The sequence below is a fragment of the Suncus etruscus genome, chromosome 9, assembly GCF_024139225.1.
Source record: "Suncus etruscus isolate mSunEtr1 chromosome 9, mSunEtr1.pri.cur, whole genome shotgun sequence".
NCBI lineage: Eukaryota > Metazoa > Chordata > Mammalia > Eulipotyphla > Soricidae > Suncus > Suncus etruscus.
Window position 1 is genome coordinate 101,360,416 of NC_064856.1, and position 21,788 is coordinate 101,382,203.

Consider the following 21,788-nt stretch of genomic DNA (forward strand, 5'->3'; position numbering starts at 1 on the left):
GAAAGAAAGAAAGAAAAAAGAAAGAAAGAAAGAAAGAAAGAAAGAAAGAAAGAAAGAAAGAAAGAAAAAGAAAAATTTTTTAAAAATAATAACAATGGGGGCCCGGAGAGATAGCACAGCAGCGTTTGCCTTGCAAGCAGCCGATCCAGGACCAAAGATGGTTGGTTCGAATCCCTGTGCCTGCCAGGAGCTATTTCTGAGCAGACAGCCAGGAGTGACCCCTGAGCTCCGCCGGGTGTGGCCCAAAAACCAAAAAATAATAAAAAATAAAATAAATAATAACAACGATAATAGCTACCCCTATGGAAGCCTCTGGAGGGACCAAGGGACGTCACGTGATGCAGCTTCTCTAGTCTGTTCTTTTATTTATTTATTTATTTTTGAGGGAGTCACACCCAGCAGTGTTCAGGGGTTCCTCCTGGCTCTGCGCTCAGAAATTGCTCCTGGCAGGCTTCTGGGATCATATGGGATGACAGGATTGTAACCACCGTCCTTCTGCCCAGTTTATTCTGGAGGAAGGTGGGGAGACTAGATGCGCATGCGCTGAGGGCGCGGACCTGCCTCGGATTGGCTAAAAGTTTCTAGGCGTGGCCTGCTTGCTGGGTCTGCCAGGCCCGCTAGAACTCAGATCGGTCAGTTCCGTCCCGCCCTTTGGCTGCAAGGTCCATTCACCACACCTTGCTCAGGCAAATCGAGATCTGCGCTGGACGATCGGGGCTGCAGGATGTCGTTTTCCTGCCTTTTGCTCCTGCTGATGCTCAGCACGGTAAGCCAGCCAGGTGCTGCCCCGTCCATGCGGTTCCCAGGGCTGGGCCAGGCCGCGAGCTGCCCCACCCTACGCCCATGCAGTGGGGAAGGCATGGGGGGGTGGGGGATGGAGGAACCCCTTTCTGGAAACTTCTCCCGGTTTGTTGGCTGCAGACCCGGATCCCTTGTGCGGAGAAGCTCCAGGACTTGCATTACAGTAGTGTTGTGTGTCTGTAGGCCTGGGAGTGTGAAGTGTGTTGTGTGTGTCTTTGAGTGTGTGAGTTGGGGGGGGGGGGTTCCTGTCTGTGTCTGTGTGTATCTGTGTGCTTGTGTGTCTGTAGGCCTGGGAGTGTGAAGTGTGTTGTGTGTGTCTTTGAGTGTGTGAGTTGGGGGAGGGGGTCTGTCTGCGTCTGTGTGTATCTGTGTGCTTGTGTGTCTGTAGGCCTGGGAGTGTGAAGTGTGTGCTTGTGTCTATAAGTGTAGGAGACCCAACCTGGCCAGGCCATCCACAGGTGCCTTGGCTCCCCACTCCCACGGGACTCTCAGAATTTCTGGCCTCGCCCAGGACCCACCAGGACCCAAACTCAGCACTCCAGGAGGTCCCAGGGTGGTGGGAGTGGGGATCCCTGAGTACCGGGCCTACAGGGAGCCCTGAGCACCGCTGGGTGCGGCCCAGAAGCCAGAAAGAAATCGGGTTTGTCCCCCACAAAGCAGTTAAAGGTCCCCCGGAACAGGAAATGACCCAGCTATGGAAAACAAGGTCCCCACCCTGCCATCTCTGCCTTCTCCTTTTTAGGAAGCTGCTGGCCAGGCAAGACAACCACAGGGCGGGCGACTTGGGGTTCCTCGGCCCCACCCTGTGTTGCCTTGCATACAGAAGAATGGTGCTTCCAATCCTAGCATCCCATATGAACTCCAGAGCCTGAGCTAGCCTCCTCCTCCATGACACTTCCTCCTCCACCCCTTCTCCTCCTTCCACTCCTCCTCCCCCTCCTCCCCCTCCCTCTTTCTCCGCCTCCTTTACCACTTCCTCCTCCCCCTCCTCCACCCCTCCTCCTCCCCTCCTCCTCCCCATCCTCCACCCCTCCTCCTCCCCATCCTCCACCCCTCCTCCTCCCCATCCTCCACCCCTCCTCCTCCCCTCCTCCTCCCCCTCCTCCTCCCCCTCCTCCTCCCCTCCTCCTCCCCCTCCTCCTCCCCCTCCTCCCCCTCCCTCTTTCTCCGCCTCCTTTACCACTTCCTCCTCCGCCTCCTCCACCCCTCCTCCATCCCTCCTCCTCCTCCCCCTCCTCCTCCCCCTCCTCCCCCTCCCTTTTTCTCCACCTCTTTTACCACTTCCTCCTCCCCCTCCTCCACCCCTCCTCCTCCACCCACCCCTCCTCCTCCCCCTCCTCCACCCCTCCTCCTCCCCTCCTCCTCCCCATCCTCCACCCCTCCTCCTCCCCATCCTCCACCCCTCCTCCTCCCCTCCTCCTCCCCCTCCTCCTCCCCCTCCTCCTCCCCTCCTCCTCCCCCAACTCCTTCCCCCCTCCACCCCTCCTCCCCCCCCTCCTCCTCCCCCTCCTCCCCCTCCCTCTTTCTCCGCCTCCTTTACCACTTCCTCCTCCGCCTCCACCCCTCCTCCATCCCTCCTCCTCCTCCCCCTCCTCCTCCCCCTCCTCCCCCCTCCCTTTTTCTCCACCTCTTTTACCACTTCCTCCTCCCCCCTCCTCCACCCCTCCTCCTCCACCCACCCCTCCTCCTCCCCCTCCTCCACCCCTCCACCCCCTCCCCCCCCTCCTCCTCCCCATCCTCCACCCCTCCTCCTCCCCATCCTCCACCCCTCCTCCTCCCCTCCTCCTCCCCCTCCTCCTCCCCCTCCTCCTCCCCTCCTCCTCCCCCAACTCCTTCCCCCCTCCACCCCTCCTCCTCCCCCTCCTCCTCCCCCTCCTCCCCCTCCCTCTTTCTCCGCCTCCTTTACCACTTCCTCCTCCGCCTCCACCCCTCCTCCATCCCTCCTCCTCCTCCCCCTCCTCCTCCCCCTCCTCCCCCCTCCCTTTTTCTCCACCTCTTTTACCACTTCCTCCTCCCCCTCCTCCACCCCTCCTCCTCCCCCCCCCCCCCCCCCCACCACCCCCCACCCCCCCCCCTCCCCACCCCCCCACCCCACACCACCCACCCCCCCCCCCCCCCCCCACCCCCCCCCCACCCCCCCCCCCCACCCCCCCCCACCCCCCCCCCACCCCCCCCCCCCCACCCCTCCCCCCCCCCCTCCTCCACCCCTCCTCCTCCCCCTCCTCCCCCCCCCCCCCTCCCCCCCACCCCTCCCCCCCCCCCCCCCCCCCCCCCCCCCCCCCCCCCCCCCCCCCCCCCTCCACCCCCCCCTCCCCCCTCCTCCCCCCCTCCCCCCCCCCCCCTCCCCCCTCCCCCCCCCCCTCCCCCCCTCCCCCCCCCCCTCCACCCCTCCCCCCCCCCCTCCACCCCTCCTCCTCCCCCCCCCCCCCCCCCCCTCCCCCCCCTCCCCCCGCCCCCCCTCCCCCCCCCTCCTCCCCCTCCTCCCCCCCTCCCCCCCCCCCCCCTCCACCCCCCCCCCCCTCCCCCCCCCCCCCCCCCCTCCCCCCCCCTTTCCCCCCCCCCCCCCCCCCCTCCCCCCCCCCCCTCCTCCCCCCCCCCCCCCCCCCTCCCTCCCCCCCCCCCCCCCACCCCCCCCTCCCCCCCCTCCCCCCCCCCCCCTCCCCCCCCTCCCCCTCCCCCACCCACCCCCCCCCCCCCCCCCCCCCCCCCCCCCCCCCCCCCCCCCCCCCCCCCCCCCCCCCCCCCCCCCCCCCCCCCCCCCCCCCCCCCCACCCCCCCCCCCCCCTCCTCCTCCCCCCCCCCCCCCCCCCCCCCCTCCCCCCCCCCCCCTCCCACCCCCCCCCCTCCCCCTCCCCCCCCCCCCTCCCCCCCCCTCCACCCCCCCCCCCTCCTCCTCCCCCTCCTCCACCCCTCCCCCCCCCCTCCCCCCCCCCCTCCACCCCTCCCCCCCCCCCTCCCCCCTCCTCCTCCCCCCCCTCCCCCCCTCCACCCCTCCTCCTCCCTCTCCTCCACCCACCCCTCCTCCACCCCTCCTTCTCCCCCTCTTCCACCCCTCCTCCTCCCCCTCCTCTTCCCCCTCCACTCCTCCTCCTCCTCCCCCTCCTCCACCCACCCCTCCTCCTCCCCTCCTCCTCCGCCTCCTCCACCCCTCCCCCTCCTCCTCCCTCCTCCCCTCCCCCTCCTCCCCCTCCCTCTTTCTCCACCTCCTTTACCACTTCCTCCTCCCCCTCCTCCACCCCTCCTTCTCCCCTCCTCCACCCCTCCTCCACCCCTCTTCCCCCTCCTCCACCCCTCCTCCTCCCCCTCCTCCACCCCTCCTCCTCCTCCCCCTCCTCCACCCACCCCTCCTCCTCCCCTCCTCCACCCCTCCTTCTCCCCCTCTTCCACCCCTCCTCCACCCCTCCTCCCCCTCCCTCTTTCTTCGCCTCCTTTACCACTTCCTCCTCCGCCTCCTCCACCCCTCCTCCATCCCTCCCCCTCCTCCTCCTTCTCCTCCCCCCTCCCTCTTTCTCCACCTCCTTTACCACTTCCTCCTCCCCCTCCTCCACCCCTCCTCCTCCACCCACCCCTCCTCCTCCCCCTCCTCCACCCCTCCTTCTCCCCCTCCTCCACCCACCCCTCCTCCTCCCCCTCCTCCTCCACCCCTCCTTCTCCTCCCCTCCTCCCCCTCCTCCACCCCTCCTCCTCCTCCCCCTCCTCCACCCCTCCTCCTCCTCCCCTCCTCCACCCCTCCTTCTCCTCCCCTCCTTCTCCCCCTCCTCCACTCCTCCTCCTCCCCCTCTTCCACCCCTCCTCCTCCCCCTCCTCCACCCTCCCTCTTTCTCTGCCTCCTTTACCACTTCCTCCTTCGCCTCCTCCTCCCCCTCCTCCACCCCTCCTCCTCCTCCCCTCCTCCTCCCCCTCCTCCACCCACCCCTCCTCCCCTCTTCCTCCTCCCCCTCCTCCACCCACCCCTCCTCCCCTCCTCCTCCCCCTCCTCCACCCACCCCTCCTCCTCCTCCCCCTCCTCCTCCTCCTCCTTCCACTCCTCCTCCAGAGAAAGGGCTCTGTGCCCCAGGATCCCCATCCACAAATAAGTGGGTGCCTTCTGCTCTGTGGGTCTCTGCACACGGCACCTTCACTGTGGTTTCCTCAAGAACTGGTTCTCCCCTCCTTCTGGATCCATGTTAAGATCCGACCCCTCCTTTGGATCCGGGCTAAATCTGGTCCTTCTGTTCTAAGATACCCTTGGCAGCCTCCGACCATAAAGAAGATGAAGAAGTGAAGGATGATGATAGCTTCAAGCTCTATCTAACCGGTGAGTCCCTGTGGACCTGTGGGTGGTAAGCGACCTCAGCTCTGCAGATGCCAGCCCACCATCATCCTGCCCCGGGGAGCCTTGTCTCTACTTGAAGGGACCCTATCACAGTCCCACTGGTGTATATGAAAACATTTCCATAAGATTATTCTTTGAGACTGGAGAGATAGCATGGAGGTAAGGCATTTGCCATGCATTCAGAAGGTTGGTGGTTCGAATTCCGGCACCCCATATGATCCCCTGAGCCTGCCCAGGAGCGATTTCTGAGCATAGAGCCAGGAGTAACCCCTGAGCGCTGCCAAGTGTGACCCAAAAACAAAAACAAAAACAAAGATTATCCTTTGCCTGTTGTCCCACCTTGCCCTTCCAGTGAGGGCGCTGTTGAGAGCTGAATAAATAGTTGAGGAGCAAGGTGTTCAGGGTCTTTTGGCAGAGTTTATTGGCTGGCTCCAGGTGTTTTTTTGGAGCTGGTAGTAGGCTGACAAAGGACTCTCTTCGCCCAACCTTTTACCCCTTAACCATCTTGTCTGTGTGGATTATTTGCTGCGGAAAAATGTTACCAAGATCTCCCCCCAAAAGGGGACAAGGGGATGGGAATCAATTTCTCATTCTGGGAGCTCTGTGAGGATACACAAATAACCAACAAAGGAGTAAACGGGACCCCACAGATGGGGCAACATCCCACCACCTCCTGCAAGCCAAGATTTGGGGGGGGGGTGTCAAGGGGAAACCTACCTCTTCATTTTGGACACACATGGGTTGACTTTGTCCCAAATGTTCCAAGGAGACAGGATAAGGGCCCACTGTGTCTTCTTGAGCAGTCTTTGGAGAGTAGGTAGCACATAGCAGGTGGCACAGGCTTGGCTTCCCTCTTTCTCCCACCCTAACCCTAATCCTAACCAGTGTCACTTTTTCCTAAGGCCAGTGTGCTCACTCGATGCCATGATTTTGTATTGTCTCCTTCCAGGAAGTATAGTAATCTATCTTCTAAATTGGCTTAAAAAAATGATGTACGACTTCGGGGTGTCGCTCGTGTCAAATTACTTTGATCCTACAAGGAGAGGTAAGGAAGCCACCCATGGTTCAAGGGGACAAGAAAGGAAGGCTGGTCTGCAAAGCCAAGTGGGGCTTGGGACACCTGGAAGTGTGTCTGAAGGGGACTTTGATGGGGCAGGAGGCCCTTCCCGGTGAGCACTGGGAGTTGAGTTTTAAATGCTCCTCATAAGTCAACCTGAGGAAGATACCGGGGCTCTGCCCTGGAGAAAACAGGATCCTTGTGGTGCTACTCAGCAGGATTGGGGTGGGTCTCCAGAGGGGTCTGGGCTTTTGACTTGGGCATGGTCACTGCTGATGTGAGAGCTCAGGAGCTTCAGCCAAGAGCCCCAGGCTAGGCATAGCTGGGCAGCTGGCAAGACATGGGGTATTGAGTGCCCTTCAGCTGGAGGTGGGTGGGCCTGAATGTAGGGCATCCAGAGTTCGGCCAGGCTGTGCTGATGGACACCCCTCTGCCCTCCCAGACCAGCTTTGTGCTCTGTGGATTCAATGCATCTCTTACATTTAGTCCCTGTCCCTGTCCCATGTCACTTGGTCCTAAGGCCAGTGTACTCACCTGATCAACTTTCTTGGATTGTCTCCTTCCAGGAAGCACAAACTGTTTTCAGATAGGGTACAAGATGATGGTGCAGTTCATGGCATACTTTTTTTTTTTTTTTTTTTTTTGGTTTTTGGGCCACACCCATTTGACGCTCAGGGGTTACTCCTGGCTATGCACTCAGAAATCGCCCCTGGCTTGGGGTGACCATATGGGACGCCGGGGGATCGAACCTCGGTCCGTCCTACGCTAGCGCTAGCGCTTGCAAGGCAGACACCTTACCTAGCTAGCGCTAGCGCTTGCAAGGCAGACACCTTACCTCTAGCGCCACCTTCCCGGCCCCAAGGCATATTATTTTGATCCTACAAAGAGAGGTAAGGAAGCCACCTGAGGCCCAAGCAGACATGAAGGGAAGGCTGCTCTGCAGAACTGAGCAGGGCTTGCAGACACTCAGCAGTGGTGATGGAAGGGGACACTGATGGGACGGGAGGCCCGTCCTGGTCAGCTCCAGGAGTTGAGTTTTAAATGCTCCTCATGGGCCCAGAGAGATAGCACAGTGGCGTTTGCCTTGCAAGCAGCCGATCCAGGACCAAAGGTGGTTGGTTCGAATCCTGGCATCCCATATGGTCCCCTGAGCCTGCCCAGGAGCGATTTCTGAGCATAGAGCCAGGAGTAACCCCTGAGCACTGCCAAGTGTGACCCAAAAACAAAAACAAAAACAAAGATTATCCTTTGCCTGTTGTCCCACCTTGCCCTTCCAGTGAGGGCGCTGTTGAGAGCTGAATAAATAGTTGAGGAGCAAGGTGTTCAGGGTCTTTTGGCAGAGTTTATTGGCTGGCTCCAGGTGTTTTTTGGAGCTGGTAGTAGGCTGACAAAGGACTCTCTTCGCCCAACCTTTTACCCCTTAACCATCTTGTCTGTGTGGATTATTTGCTGCGGAAAAATGTTACCAAGATCTCCCCCCAAAAGGGGACAAGGGGATGGGAATCAATTTCTCATTCTGGGAGCTCTGTGAGGATACACAAATAACCAACAAAGGAGTAAACGGGACCCCACAGATGGGGCAACATCCCACCACCTCCTGCAAGCCAAGATTTGGGGGGGGGTGTCAAGGGGAAACCTACCTCTTCATTTTGGACACACATGGGTTGACTTTGTCCCAAATGTTCCAAGGAGACAGGATAAGGGCCCACTGTGTCTTCTTGAGCAGTCTTTGGAGAGTAGGTAGCACATAGCAGGTGGCACAGGCTTGGCTTCCCTCTTTCTCCCACCCTAACCCTAATCCTAACCAGTGTCACTTTTTCCTAAGGCCAGTGTGCTCACTCGATGCCATGATTTTGTATTGTCTCCTTCCAGGAAGTATAGTAATCTATCTTCTAAATTGGCTTAAAAAAATGATGTACGACTTCGGGGTGTCGCTCGTGTCAAATTACTTTGATCCTACAAGGAGGTAAGGAAGCCACCCATGGTTCAAGGGGACAAGAAAGGAAGGCTGGTCTGCAAAGCCAAGTGGGGCTTGGGACACCTGGAAGTGTGTCTGAAGGGGACTTTGATGGGGCAGGAGGCCCTTCCCGGTGAGCACTGGGAGTTGAGTTTTAAATGCTCCTCATAAGTCAACCTGAGGAAGATACCGGGGCTCTGCCCTGGAGAAAACAGGATCCTTGTGGTGCTACTCAGCAGGATTGGGGTGGGTCTCCAGAGGGGTCTGGGCTTTTGACTTGGGCATGGTCACTGCTGATGTGAGAGCTCAGGAGCTTCAGCCAAGAGCCCCAGGCTAGGCATAGCTGGGCAGCTGGCAAGACATGGGGTATTGAGTGCCCTTCAGCTGGAGGTGGGTGGGCCTGAATGTAGGGCATCCAGAGTTCGGCCAGGCTGTGCTGATGGACACCCCTCTGCCCTCCCAGACCAGCTTTGTGCTCTGTGGATTCAATGCATCTCTTACATTTAGTCCCTGTCCCTGTCCCATGTCACTTGGTCCTAAGGCCAGTGTACTCACCTGATCAACTTTCTTGGATTGTCTCCTTCCAGGAAGCACAAACTGTTTTCAGATAGGGTACAAGATGATGGTGCAGTTCATGGCATACTTTTTTTTTTTTTTTTTTTTGGTTTTTGGGCCACACCCATTTGACGCTCAGGGGTTACTCCTGGCTATGCACTCAGAAATCGCCCCTGGCTTGGGGTGACCATATGGGACGCCGGGGGATCGAACCTCGGTCCGTCCTACGCTAGCGCTAGCGCTTGCAAGGCAGACACCTTACCTCTAGCTAGCGCTAGCGCTTGCAAGGCAGACACCTTACCTCTAGCGCCACCTTCCCGGCCCCAAGGCATATTATTTTGATCCTACAAAGAGAGGTAAGGAAGCCACCTGAGGCCCAAGCAGACATGAAGGGAAGGCTGCTCTGCAGAACTGAGCAGGGCTTGCAGACACTCAGCAGTGGTGATGGAAGGGGACACTGATGGGACGGGAGGCCCGTCCTGGTCAGCTCCAGGAGTTGAGTTTTAAATGCTCCTCATGGGCCCAGAGAGATAGCACAGTGGCGTTTGCCTTGCAAGCAGCCGATCCAGGACCAAAGGTGGTTGGTTCGAATCCTGGCATCCCATATGGTCCCCTGAGCCTGCCCAGGAGCGATTTCTGAGCATAGAGCCAGGAGTAACCCCCTGAGCGCTGCCAAGTGTGACCCAAAAACAAAAACAAAAACAAAGATTATCCTTTGCCTGTTGTCCCACCTTGCCCTTCCAGTGAGGGCGCTGTTGAGAGCTGAATAAATAGTTGAGGAGCAAGGTGTTCAGGGTCTTTTGGCAGAGTTTATTGGCTGGCTCCAGGTGTTTTTTGGAGCTGGTAGTAGGCTGACAAAGGACTCTCTTCGCCCAACCTTTTACCCCTTAACCATCTTGTCTGTGTGGATTATTTGCTGCGGAAAAATGTTACCAAGATCTCCCCCCAAAAGGGGACAAGGGGATGGGAATCAATTTCTCATTCTGGGAGCTCTGTGAGGATACACAAATAACCAACAAAGGAGTAAACGGGACCCCACAGATGGGGCAACATCCCACCACCTCCTGCAAGCCAAGATTTGGGGGGGGGTGTCAAGGGGAAACCTACCTCTTCATTTTGGACACACATGGGTTGACTTTGTCCCAAATGTTCCAAGGAGACAGGATAAGGGCCCACTGTGTCTTCTTGAGCAGTCTTTGGAGAGTAGGTAGCACATAGCAGGTGGCACAGGCTTGGCTTCCCTCTTTCTCCCACCCTAACCCTAATCCTAACCAGTGTCACTTTTTCCTAAGGCCAGTGTGCTCACTCGATGCCATGATTTTGTATTGTCTCCTTCCAGGAAGTATAGTAATCTATCTTCTAAATTGGCTTAAAAAAATGATGTACGACTTCGGGGTGTCGCTCATGTCAAATTACTTTGATCCTACAAGGAGAGGTAAGGAAGCCACCCATGGTTCAAGGGGACAAGAAAGGAAGGCTGGTCTGCAAAGCCAAGTGGGGCTTGGGACACCTGGAAGTGTGTCTGAAGGGGACTTTGATGGGGCAGGAGGCCCTTCCCGGTGAGCACTGGGAGTTGAGTTTTAAATGCTCCTCATAAGTCAACCTGAGGAAGATACCGGGGCTCTGCCCTGGAGAAAACAGGATCCTTGTGGTGCTACTCAGCAGGATTGGGGTGGGTCTCCAGAGGGGTCTGGGCTTTTGACTTGGGCATGGTCACTGCTGATGTGAGAGCTCAGGAGCTTCAGCCAAGAGCCCCAGGCTAGGCATAGCTGGGCAGCTGGCAAGACATGGGGTATTGAGTGCCCTTCAGCTGGAGGTGGGTGGGCCTGAATGTAGGGCATCCAGAGTTCGGCCAGGCTGTGCTGATGGACACCCCTCTGCCCTCCCAGACCAGCTTTGTGCTCTGTGGATTCAATGCATCTCTTACATTTAGTCCCTGTCCCTGTCCCATGTCACTTGGTCCTAAGGCCAGTGTACTCACCTGATCAACTTTCTTGGATTGTCTCCTTCCAGGAAGCACAAACTGTTTTCAGATAGGGTACAAGATGATGGTGCAGTTCATGGCATACTTTTTTTTTTTTTTTTTTTTTGGTTTTTGGGCCACACCCATTTGACGCTCAGGGGTTACTCCTGGCTATGCACTCAGAAATCGCCCCTGGCTTGGGGTGACCATATGGGACGCCGGGGGATCGAACCTCGGTCCGTCCTACGCTAGCGCTAGCGCTTGCAAGGCAGACACCTTACCTCTAGCTAGCGCTAGCGCTTGCAAGGCAGACACCTTACCTCTAGCGCCACCTTCCCGGCCCCAAGGCATATTATTTTGATCCTACAAAGAGAGGTAAGGAAGCCACCTGAGGCCCAAGCAGACATGAAGGGAAGGCTGCTCTGCAGAACTGAGCAGGGCTTGCAGACACTCAGCAGTGGTGATGGAAGGGGACACTGAAGGGACGGGAGGCCCGTCCTGGTCAGCTCCAGGAGTTGAGTTTTAAATGCTCCTCATGAGTCATCTGAGGAAGATATTGAGGCTCTGCTCTGGAGAATAGGGATCCTTGTGGTGCTGCAGATTGGGGGCAGAGGAGGATCTCCTGGGCTGTTGAGGTTCTCCAGGGGACTGGGCATAGATTTGGGGCCAGTTACTACTGATGTGTTAGCTTGTGAGCCTCAGCCAGGAGCCCTGGGCTCAGCACAGTATGAGGGCAGCTGGTCGGAGGTGGGTGGGCCTGGATATGGGTATAGAGGGGTGGACTGAGCTGTGCTGATGGACGCCCCTCTGCCATCCGAGACCAGCTCCATGCTCTGACTCTAATGAGTCTCTTACATACAGTCCCCATCCCATGGTCTCATTATCACTTGCTCCTAAGCCCACTTTGCTCATCTGATGCCATATTCTCGGATTGCCTCTTTCCAGGAAATGAAGTTTTAATGAATTGCCTTATAGAGGCGGTGTATGCAGTTCTGTTCTGCACAGAGATGGTAGATGGTTACCTTTATCAGACAAGGAGTAGTAAGGAAGTCACCCATGACCCTTGGGGACAGGGAAAGAAGGCTTGCTTTCAGAGCTGAGTGGGGGCTTGGGGACACCCAGCAGTGGTGGTAGAAGGGGACATTGATGGGGGCGGAAGGTTGACTTCATGAATTGACCTGAGGAAGATACCCTTGACTCTGTCATGTAGAAAAACGGGTCCTTGTGGTGCCGCAGAGATGTGGACAGGGGAGAATCTCCTGGGCTGTTGAGGTTCTCTGATGATCTCTTACATTCAATCAGATACAGCCCGGCATCATGTGCCCCATCATCCGCCCAACCGCCTTTTCCTGCTAACCTATTTCTCTCATTTTTGGATTTCAGGATCAGTGCAGATGCAGGACGGGCCTGTGAGTACCCTGGGGCTTGGGCTGTGGTGCAGGAGCCCTGAAGGTGGGTAACCTTCAGGTGGTGGACCCTCCCTAGGCCCCACTCACACCCCCTTCTAACACTCCAAATCTGGTCAGAAGACTGAGCTGCTGCTGCTCCTTACCTGAGTGAAATGAGCCAAGAAGGGGTAGGGGGGTGGGATGCCAAGTAATGGGTGTGAACATGAAGCCAGTCTGTCCCCTTCTGTGAATGCATGAGAGGCTGGGCTCAGCCCACCGCCCTTTGCACAGAGTCAGTAAAATTTTACATGGTCCCAGGACTTAGGATCAGCTTAAGGGGACTGAATCCCCTGGGCACTGAGGCCAGCAGGAAAGCTCAACTCAGTCTTCCCTGAACGGGCACCACCTGGTACCTATCAGAGGCACTGGAAGAGCTTCTTGGGGCCTATCTGGTGGGGTCCTGGCTTCCTGGAAACGGTTATTTGTGCTTCAGGACCCTAGAAACAACTCTGAGAGGCGACCTGAATTCATGGACCCCGAGAAAGGCCTACTCAGGGGAATCTCAGGCTCCTCTCCAGACAGTGCCTTCCCTGTTGAGCCAGTACTGATGTCCCAGAGCGGGCCCTCCGATACCCCACCTCCTGCTCAGTTCCACCTGGAGCAGGTAAGTGGTGTGCAGGCTGCTCTGAGGGTAGCAGTGGTAAGGACATTAAACCATGCCCAGTCATGTGACCAGGGTGTCAAGAACCCCAGACAATGTATCCTTTGCCTCCTCATCTCCTGTCCTCCCAGAGCACCCGCCACTGCTCCTCTGACCCAGACCTCTGGCTACACTGAGAGACCGGATGGTTCCCGCCTCCCCATAGTGTTTCTACCTTATGATTGGTCCCACCTGATAGGAGCATCCAATCAGCTTCTATATGTTTATAAGATGCAGTTGTGGGTTCACCTTTTAGGTTTCACTTGCCTTTAGGCCTTTAGTTGGGCTTATAAGATGATTCCTGTCCCCTTTGAAAATTAGGATGACCGGCAGAGGGAGGGAGGGAGGAGGGAAAAAACAAAGAAAGAAAATTAGGATGACCAATGGGGTTGCAGAAATAGATGAGGTTTCTTAACTTACCCATCAGCACTTTGATCCTGTCCCCTTCTCCATCCCTCTCATCTCCATCCTCCATCCTCTCCATTCTGGCCTCCTTATAATTGGGCACACACACACACACACACACACACACACACACACACACACACACCCCAGGATCTGGGTCCCACTCTGTCCTTTGGGGGCCAGGTGTCTGGTGGTTGAGTTAGTACAGGACAATCCAAGGGGCTTTCCCTCCAAGGGCTGCCTCCTGCTGAGAAAGCTAAACCCAGGACTTTCCATTGCCTGAGGAGGGATAGCAAGGCAAGATAGGGTCACTGCCCTTGCCCACAGACTCAGCGGTTTCTTGGAGGACTTCCATAGATTGATCCCACCCAGACACCCACTGGACTTGGGGGTTGGTAGAGTAATTGTGAGGCACCAGATCTGGTCTCAATGTCCCATTTCCTTTTTTTTTCTCTCCAGGAAACCAGATGCACCTCAGTTACCAGCAGCGCCTAAATGGCGGTGAGTGATGGGGCTCTTGGCAAGGCCCACAGTGCCACTAGCATTTGGTTTGGTGCTCAGTAACAGTTGTGTGTTCTAGGATCACTTATCTGGCCCAGTCAAATGGGGACTATGAGATTTCATGAGGTTCCCATCAGACGTTCCTGTTTCCTGTTTAGAACTGGCGTGTCTCCCAGTACACGGGGCTTAAAACTTAACCAAGGCATTGTCAGGGAGTGCTGACTCACACCAGGGTCATGCTCATAGGGTGTTCCCGGCTGACATCAAGGGCATCCTCATTCCTGCCCCCCTTGAGCCTGAGGTCTGGCCGAACCACAGTGGCCTGTCCACAGGATCCACCTTCCCTCGTTTCTTTGCTGCTGCTTCCAGCCTCAAGGGGCCATCAAGAGCACCATGCTTGAAGAGGCTGGAGCAGTAGTCCAGCACTAGGACACTTACTTTGGTTTTTTGTTTTTGTTTTTGGGCCACACCCGGCGGTGCTCAGGGGCTACTCCTGGCTGTCTGCTCAGAAATAGCTCCTGGCAGGCACGGGGGACCATATGGGACACCGGGATTCGAACCAACCACCTTTGGTCCTGGATCGGCTGCTTGCAAGGCAAACGCCGCTGTGCTATCTCTCCAGGCCAGGACACTTACTTTGGGAACATGAACACAAACTTGAACTACTCTGGGTCCCATCCCCAGCTCCTCATAAGTCCCTGAACCCTGCAGAGAGTGATTCCTGAGCACAGAGCTAGGAGTAAGATTAAGAATCACCAGGTGTGGGGCTGGTGTGGTAGCATAACAGTAGGGCATTTGCTTTGCACGTGACTGACCCAGGACGGAGGCAGGTTGAATCCCATATGGTTCCCCAAGCCAGAAGCAATCGCTGAGTACAGAGCCAGGAGTAACCCCTGAGCACTGCTGGATGTGGCTTCCCCCCCCCCAAAAAAAAAAAAAGTATCACAAAGTGTGGCCCAGACTGGAGAACCAGCTAGACCTGGGGTCACCTGTTCGAGCCTCAGTTTCTGGCCTGGACCATGGTGGGGCTTTAGCAGAAGGCTAAAGGAGGAGTCACAGAGCAGAGAGATCAGAGGAGCCACTGCTGGCCTTCCTGGAGCTAAACAGACTCTTCCCCTCTCTTATTTCCTCAGCCCTCGACAGACTTTGACAATACATATTATTTTTACTTTACGTTTGGGTCACACCCAGTACACTCAGGAATCACTCCTGACGGTGCTCGAGGCCCATAACTGAAAGCTGGGATCCAACCAGCGTGGGTCACTAGCATGGCAAGTGCTGCTCCCGATGTCTGATCCTTCCAGCCCCTCTGATGGGTTGTTGGGCTGCCGAAGAGGCTCCTGGATGGAGCGACCGTGAGTGAGATGGACCAACGCCCGTGGATGTTTGTGCCAACACGACAGCGGAGAAGGCAGCATCTCTTCAGATCTATTGGCCATCCAGGTCTGTGCTCAGGGTCTGCACACTAGCCCGGTGCTGAAACCAGAAGTGTCCTGTTCACAGGATGCTGTGTTACTTTATGTAATTTTATTTGAAAACAACATTTTAGGGGCCGAGCGATAGCACAGCGGTAGGGCCTTTGCCTTGCACGCGGCTGACCCAGGATGAAGCTAGGTTTGATCCCTGGTATCCCAACTAATCCCCTAGCCAGGAACGATTTCTGAGTGCATAACCAGAAGTAAGCCCTGAGCTTCCCCGGATGTGTGGCCCAAAAACCAAAAAAGAAAAAGAAAAGAACTTATTTTTAGTTAGATAAAGTAGTACTAATACTGTGAATTCTGTGAACTTGGGTGGAATTTATTTAATTTTTTTGGCTTTCTAGGTCTTACCCAGCAAAATTCAGGAACTTGGACCTGATGATGCCTGGAACTGGGTGAGTTTTGTACAAGGCAAGAGCCTCTGCCACTGTCCCTATCACTCTGACCCTGAACTTTGACGGGTTTTGCATCTATCCAAACCATCATCACAGCACTGCAAAAACCTTTTGTGCAAAAATACAGCTACTGGTTGGTACTCGCCCACAGTGCTTGAGGAAACAAAGCCAATGTAACAGGCATCACACCATGGATCACCGATACCTGCATCTCTCAGTTCCAGTTCCCATCAGAAACTCAGGGTCCCTGGTACTGGGCCTTTTTGCAGAATTTTGATGACATTTCCAAGGGGTGGGAGGGATCTCTTCCAGGTGCTAAAGATCATTGCTGCAGGGGAGGGGTTGTGACCACGGGTCCTCGGGGCCTCCTGCTCCTCTGAGCCCCTCCCTCAGCCTGTGGGCAGAGTCTGACTAGGCTTTTTATTCCCCCAGAGCCAAAGACGTTCACCTTCTGGCCCACACTGAAGTCAGTCCTGGCAGCTCTTCATAGATTCTGCAGAGGGAAATCACTCCACATCTGCCAGAGACCAGACTAAAGGCTGGACACAGAGTCCTTTCTTTGACAGGGGTTTGGGGGCTTGTTACCTCTCACCCCCTGGGGCACAGAGTTTACGTTCCGCTGAATTGTTCACCTTTGGGGCTGGAGACAGAACCGGCAGGACACACAAGCAACCTGCCAGGATCACAAATGGCCCTCTAGGCATCACTGGGTATGGCCCCAAATCTAAATCCAAACAATATGTATTGTAAAGTCGAACATATATTTTAGGATATATGTTTAATATGGGTATGTATAGCACAAGGGTAAAATTTACTTTTTTTTTTTTTTTTTTACTGTACCTCCTCTTTCTTTCTTTCTTTCTTTTTTTTTTTTTTTTTTTTTTTTTTTGGTTTTTGGGCCACACCCGTTAACGCTCAGGGGTTACTCCTGGCTATGCGCTCAGAAGTCGCTCCTGGCTTGGGGGACCATATGGGATGCTGGGGGATCGAACCTCGTCCGTCCAAGGCTAGCGCAGGTAAGGCAGGCACCTTACCTCCAGCGCCACCTCCCGGCCCCACCTCCTCTTTCTTTCTTTCTTTTTTTTTTTTTTTTGTGTGTGGTTTTTGGGTCACACCCGGCTGTGGTAAGGGGTTATCCCTGGCTCCAGCCTCAGAAATTGCTCCTGGCAGGCACGGGGGACCATATAGGACACCGGGATTCAAACCAACCACGTTTGGTCCTGGATCGGCTGCTTGCAAGGCAAACGCTGCTGTGCTATCTCTCCGGGAGGAATTTTTGTATTTTATTTTTTTGTTCCTAGGATATATTTTTTTTATTTTCTTTATTTTTATTTCTTTATTTGATAAAATAATTTTACCCTTATGCTTTTTTTAATATTTTAAATGTTAAAATATTAAAATATTTTAAAATATTAAAAAATTTTTCTTTTTTGTTGTTTTATTTTTTTTCTGGTGGTGGTGGTGGAAGATTTTGGTGGTAGAGTGGGTTGGTGGTGGGGTGGTGGTGGTGGTGGGGTGGTGGTGGTGGTGGTGGTGGTGGTGGTGGTGGTGGTGGAAAATATTAAAATTAAAAAAAGGGGGGGGCCGGCGAGGTGGCACTAGAGGTAAGGTGTCTGCCTTGCAAGCGCTAGCCAAGGAAGGACTACGGTTCGATTACCCGGCGTCCCATATGGTCCCCCCAAGCCAGGGGCAATTTCTGAGTGCTTAGCCAGGAGTAACCCCTGAGCATCAAACAGGTGTGGCCCGAAAAACCAAAATAAAAAAATGTTTTTTTAATTTTTTTTATTGTTGTTTACAATAGCCAGACTCTGGAAACAGCCTAGATGCCCCTCAATAGATGAATGGCTAAAGAAACTATGGTGGGGCCGGAGAGATAGCATGGAGGTAAGACGTTTACCTTTCATGCAGAAGGTCATCGGTTCGAATCCCGGCGTCCCATATGGTCCCCCGTGCCTGCCAGGAGCAATTTCTGAGCACGGAGCCAGGAAAAACCCCTGAGCACTGCCGGGTGTGACCCAAAAACCACAAAAAAGAAAAAAAAAAACTATGGTACAAATACACAATGGAATATTATGCAGCCATCAAAATTTACTTTAATGCTATTCTCAGTTCTGTTCCTGGCCCTTCCCCTAATCACTCCGGTCACTATGCTGTTAGTAGAATGGGTCTTCCACCTGTGGTTTGGGAGACCACCTGAAGAATTTAACACGTATCTCTGCATATCATCAGTCGGGAGTTGGGGGCCCTGGAATGGATGGACAGGAGGACTGACACTCAGGGCAGCCATCAGGGGAAGAGTCCAGACCACCTCACTCTCCAAAACACATCTTGGGAACTTGAGCCTGGGTGTGTCTGAGTCCCAGGGTGGTGTGTATCTGTGTGTGTCTGTGGGTATGTGTCTGTGTGTCTATGAGTCTGTTGTGTGTCTCTGTAGTGTGTGTATGTCTGTGGTGTGTGTCTATGAGTGTCTGTGTATATGTGTGTTTGTACTGTTTGTATGTCTGGTGTGTGTCTATTTGTTCGTGATATGTGTCTCTGGTGTCTGTGTGTCTCTTTGTGTGTGTCTAAGGTGTATGTGTGTTGGGACCAGTGGACAGGTCCCCATCTCCCCACCCTGTCCTGCCCCTTCCCATCCCATGAGCTCACTCTGCCCTAGGGACAGTCTCATTCGGGCTCCCCAGGCTTGGACGCCTGCCAGAGCAGTCACTAGGTGTCCAGTTCTCGCTCAGTCACTTGCCAACATGCTCAGGACACCTGTGAATGGGGCAAGTGCTGGGTCAAACATTCCTCTTGGGGTGCACGGGAGGTTTGCGGGCCCAGGAGTGGCCATGAACCCTTCGAACCCCTCAAACATCTGGTCTAGGTTGGGGCCCAGGAAGGCAGGACGAAACCAACAAAGCCCAAGTGGAAAGTCTGGATGCACTGGGCCTGGGACACACACCCCCCAATACATGCCTGAGCACTGAGGATGCCCCACCTGGGGCCCCGGGAGAGGAACCCCAATACAAGAAACCAAATCAGCAGCAGGGCCCTTGGTGGGGACATGGGGCCAGAGTGTGTGTGTGTGAGTATGTGAGAACAAGTGTATGTATGTGTATAATTACATGTATGTGAAAGTGAGTGTGCATGTTTGTGACTGTAATTACATGTGAGCATTCAACACGTGAGCGTGTATGTGGCAGGTTTAAACGGGGCCTCTTCTAGACATGAATGTGAGTACATATATGGGCCACAGATCTGAAAGAACCTATGTGTACTTTCAAATGTGTGTTTCAACGCGTGAGCGCGTACATGGCCAGAACAACAGAGGTAAGGGCAAAGCAGGTAGGGAGGGGCATCTGACCCGGGTTCAATGTCCAGCACCTGAACACCACTGGGAGTGATCTCTGTGTGTTCCCCAAAACATATCACTTTCCTCTTCCACCCTTCCCAGGGTACCCATCATGTCCCAGGAATGCCCCAAAGCTGATAACACGGACGTATACCCCAGGTTCGAAATCGGGCCCACTAAGGCTGGCACCTGAGGACAGTGTCCACATATAAACTCCAAACCACACCCACCCCCACCCCACCCCTGCCTGCTTGGAGAGACACCCAGGGCCTACGGGTCACAGCAGTGGGGCTCAGGCCAGGATAAAGCCTGCGCGCCCCCCCCCCCACCATTTGGTCGTGGGGCTCACCCCCGTGGCTGTGATATCCTGGGGACCTTGGTAATGATGGACAGTGCTGGGCAAACGGGGGACCCATGGGTGACCCTTCCCCCACAGGATCGGAAATAGCCCCCTACATCTGAACAAGCAGAACCATTTTCGCAGCCTAAATGGCTTCTGAGCAGAGATGCTAGTGGGACAAGCCTGGACAGGGGTATCCAAGGCCAGCCCCCCAACCTGGGTAGCAAGATTAGACTGAGCACCATAGGCTGACTCATGCAGACAGAGCGAGCACTAGAGGCCAAGTCCGTGGGTGGCACTCACCTTCTCCCTCCTGCAGGGCCTTCTGGTCACCTATAGCTTCGGACACCAGCTTCCCATAGTGGTGCTGCCCGCTAGCAGCAAATTTGGCCATATAAAAGCACACGAAGCCGTTGAACAGATAGCTGGAAGATGGCCAGGCGGGTCACAGCTGGAACCTGGGTGCACTCCACCCTACCTTGTCCTGCTCTGCCCTTCCCGGCTCTGGGTGGTCTGGCATGACACTGCCTCCAGGAAGCTCTCCAGACTATTCCAGCAGGAAAACTCTGCCCCAAGCCCAGCATTGCCCATGCCTTGTGCCCTGCCTGGCCTGGTCCTGTCGTGCAGAGTGGAGCCCCCTAAATACAGCCTCCTGAGGAGACGGCCACATAGCTGCCCTCGGTCAGGGTTGAGACCTGTGGTTGGCCCACAGGTAGGCAGGCCTAGGCGGTGATCCCAGCTTCTGGGGTGCATTTGGAACCACTCACACCCCAAACCTGGGGGCACAGTGCCACCTGCTTCTTATCCCAAATCTGCCCATGGCCCTGGCCCAAGAGATAGACTGGAAGCCTCCTCAGTGGAGTCACTTAGGCTGGATCCAGGTAGGCATGGGGTGGGGTGTCCAGTACAGAATCTCATTCTCACTTCCCCACCCAACCCTACCTCCTATTTTTGTTTGTTTGGGGGCTACACTGGTACTCAGGATTTGCTCCTGGCTCTGTGCTTAAGAATCAGTCTTTGCAGGCTCGGAAAACCCTATAGGATGCTGGGGCTCTTTCCTGGGTAGGCCGTGTACAAGGTAAATGCTCTACCTGCTGTACTAGCGCTCCTGCCCTACCCCAGCCTCCATTTTTTTTTCAGCCATGTTTTGGGGGCCACACCCAGTGGTACTTAGGTACATGGCTTTATGCTCAGAAGTCACTCTTAGCAGGCTTGGCAGACCATATAGGATGCCAAGGATCAAACTCGGGTCTGTCCCGGGTCATCAGCATGCAAGGCAAATGCTCTACAGCCATGCTATCTCTGGCTCCTCCCCTCCTCTTACTAAGCACCCACGGGGGGGTTGGGGCTATGGAGAAGGATTGTGAGGGGCTAAGGGTCCCAAACTCGGGTCTGTCGCAGGTCATCAGCATGCAAGGCAAATGCTCTACCGCCATGCTATCTCTGGCTCCTCACCTCCTCTTACTAAGCACCCACGGGGGGTTGGGGCTATGGGGAAGGATTGTGAGGGACTAAGGGTCCAAGTATATCTTCTTCCTCCCTAGAAGAAGAGGGCCAACAAGGGGGAGAATCCTTACCAGAGTGGAGAGGAAAGAGGCTTTGAGGCAAGAAAAGGGACAATATGGGGTCCTGCCTACCTGCTGGCCCTGAGATACCCACAAAGCACTGCAAGAGTAACCCCATGGGTCCCCAACAGGACCACTGTCCCTGCTGCTCCTCCTTCTCACCCATAGCATTGTCCAAATTTTCTACAAAAATTTGCTGGCCTGGGTCAGAATGTCTGGAGGTAGAACCTGGGGGGGGGTGGATGAAGGGAGAAGCGTGGTCCCCTGTTATGCCCCCACCTGCCCCAGATGTCCACCAGGTCCTGCCACTCAAGTTCAGGGCCACCAACTTTGGCAGGTTGGAGAAGATAAAGTTGTCAGTCACCTCACCATCCAACCTGGAGTCCAGCCAGTTGGACAACACATCCTTGGCCTGTTCCAGGAACACCTGAGGGAAAAGGGGACACCACGTTGACATACAGGGATGGGTCCCATGGGGGCCCCAGGACAAGGCAGGACACGAGGGAGAGCCTGGAAGATGGGGCCAGACGCTGGATCGGGGCAGCATGTGGGACGGTGCTGGCCTCGTGTGCAGTCAACCCTGGTTTCTGGCACCGGACAGGGTCCCCAACTTCTGCAGAAGGGACCTCTGCAAACCCCTGTATGAGGCGTCCAACCTGAACAGTGAAAAAAGGAAAAATTTCTATCTAGGGATGGAGCAAGAGCACAGAGGGGTGGGCGAGCATTTGCATTTTATATGGCTGACCCAGGTTCAATCCCTGGCATTCTGTATGGTCCCTTAAGCACTGCTACAAGTAATTCCTGAGTGCAGTTAGGAATAACCTTTGAGCATCATGGGGTGTGGCCCCAAAACAAAAACTAAACAAAATCAGAGCTACAATGATTTACCGATCAGGGAAAGCACTTGCTTTGCATGCAGCCAACCCAGGTTTGATCCCAGACATCCCATAGGGTTCCCCAAGGCAACCAGGATGGTTCCTGAGCACAGAGCAGGAAGTAACCCCTGAGCATCACTGGGTATGACTCTAAAACCAGAA

The 21,788-nt window shown here is 55.4% G+C and overlaps 3 protein-coding genes and 1 long non-coding RNA gene across 4 annotated transcripts in view; 2 read left to right on the forward strand and 2 right to left on the reverse strand.

Moving 5' to 3' along the window:
• Positions 1–21,788, reverse strand: part of SSRP1 (structure specific recognition protein 1) — a 1,220,984-nt gene that overhangs the window by 318,842 nt on the left and 880,354 nt on the right. Inside the window, exon 2 of the mRNA XM_049779624.1 lies at positions 15,706–15,718. The gene's annotated coding sequence lies outside the window, so the exon portion shown is untranslated. The remainder of the gene's footprint in view (positions 1–15,705; positions 15,719–21,788) is intronic.
• Positions 1–21,788, reverse strand: part of TIMM10 (translocase of inner mitochondrial membrane 10) — a 322,347-nt gene that overhangs the window by 94,429 nt on the left and 206,130 nt on the right. The window lies entirely within an intron of this gene.
• LOC126018712 (basic proline-rich protein-like) lies at positions 1,894–12,108 on the forward strand (the record flags this gene model as incomplete). Its single annotated transcript, XM_049780809.1, is given in 13 exon segments — positions 1,894–1,920; positions 1,923–1,960; positions 2,017–2,147; positions 2,212–2,320; positions 2,374–2,411; positions 2,503–2,686; positions 2,740–3,664; positions 3,667–3,711; positions 3,713–3,786; positions 4,391–4,446; positions 4,760–4,881; positions 5,023–5,098; positions 12,032–12,108. Coding segments are annotated over 13 exon segments (1,902 nt in total), but the record flags the coding sequence as incomplete, so codon positions are not given.
• LOC126017945 (uncharacterized) lies at positions 12,600–15,000 on the forward strand. Its single transcript, XR_007498902.1, has 3 exons — positions 12,600–12,700; positions 13,601–13,642; positions 14,776–15,000. It is a non-coding gene; the product is annotated as an uncharacterized LOC126017945 (long non-coding RNA).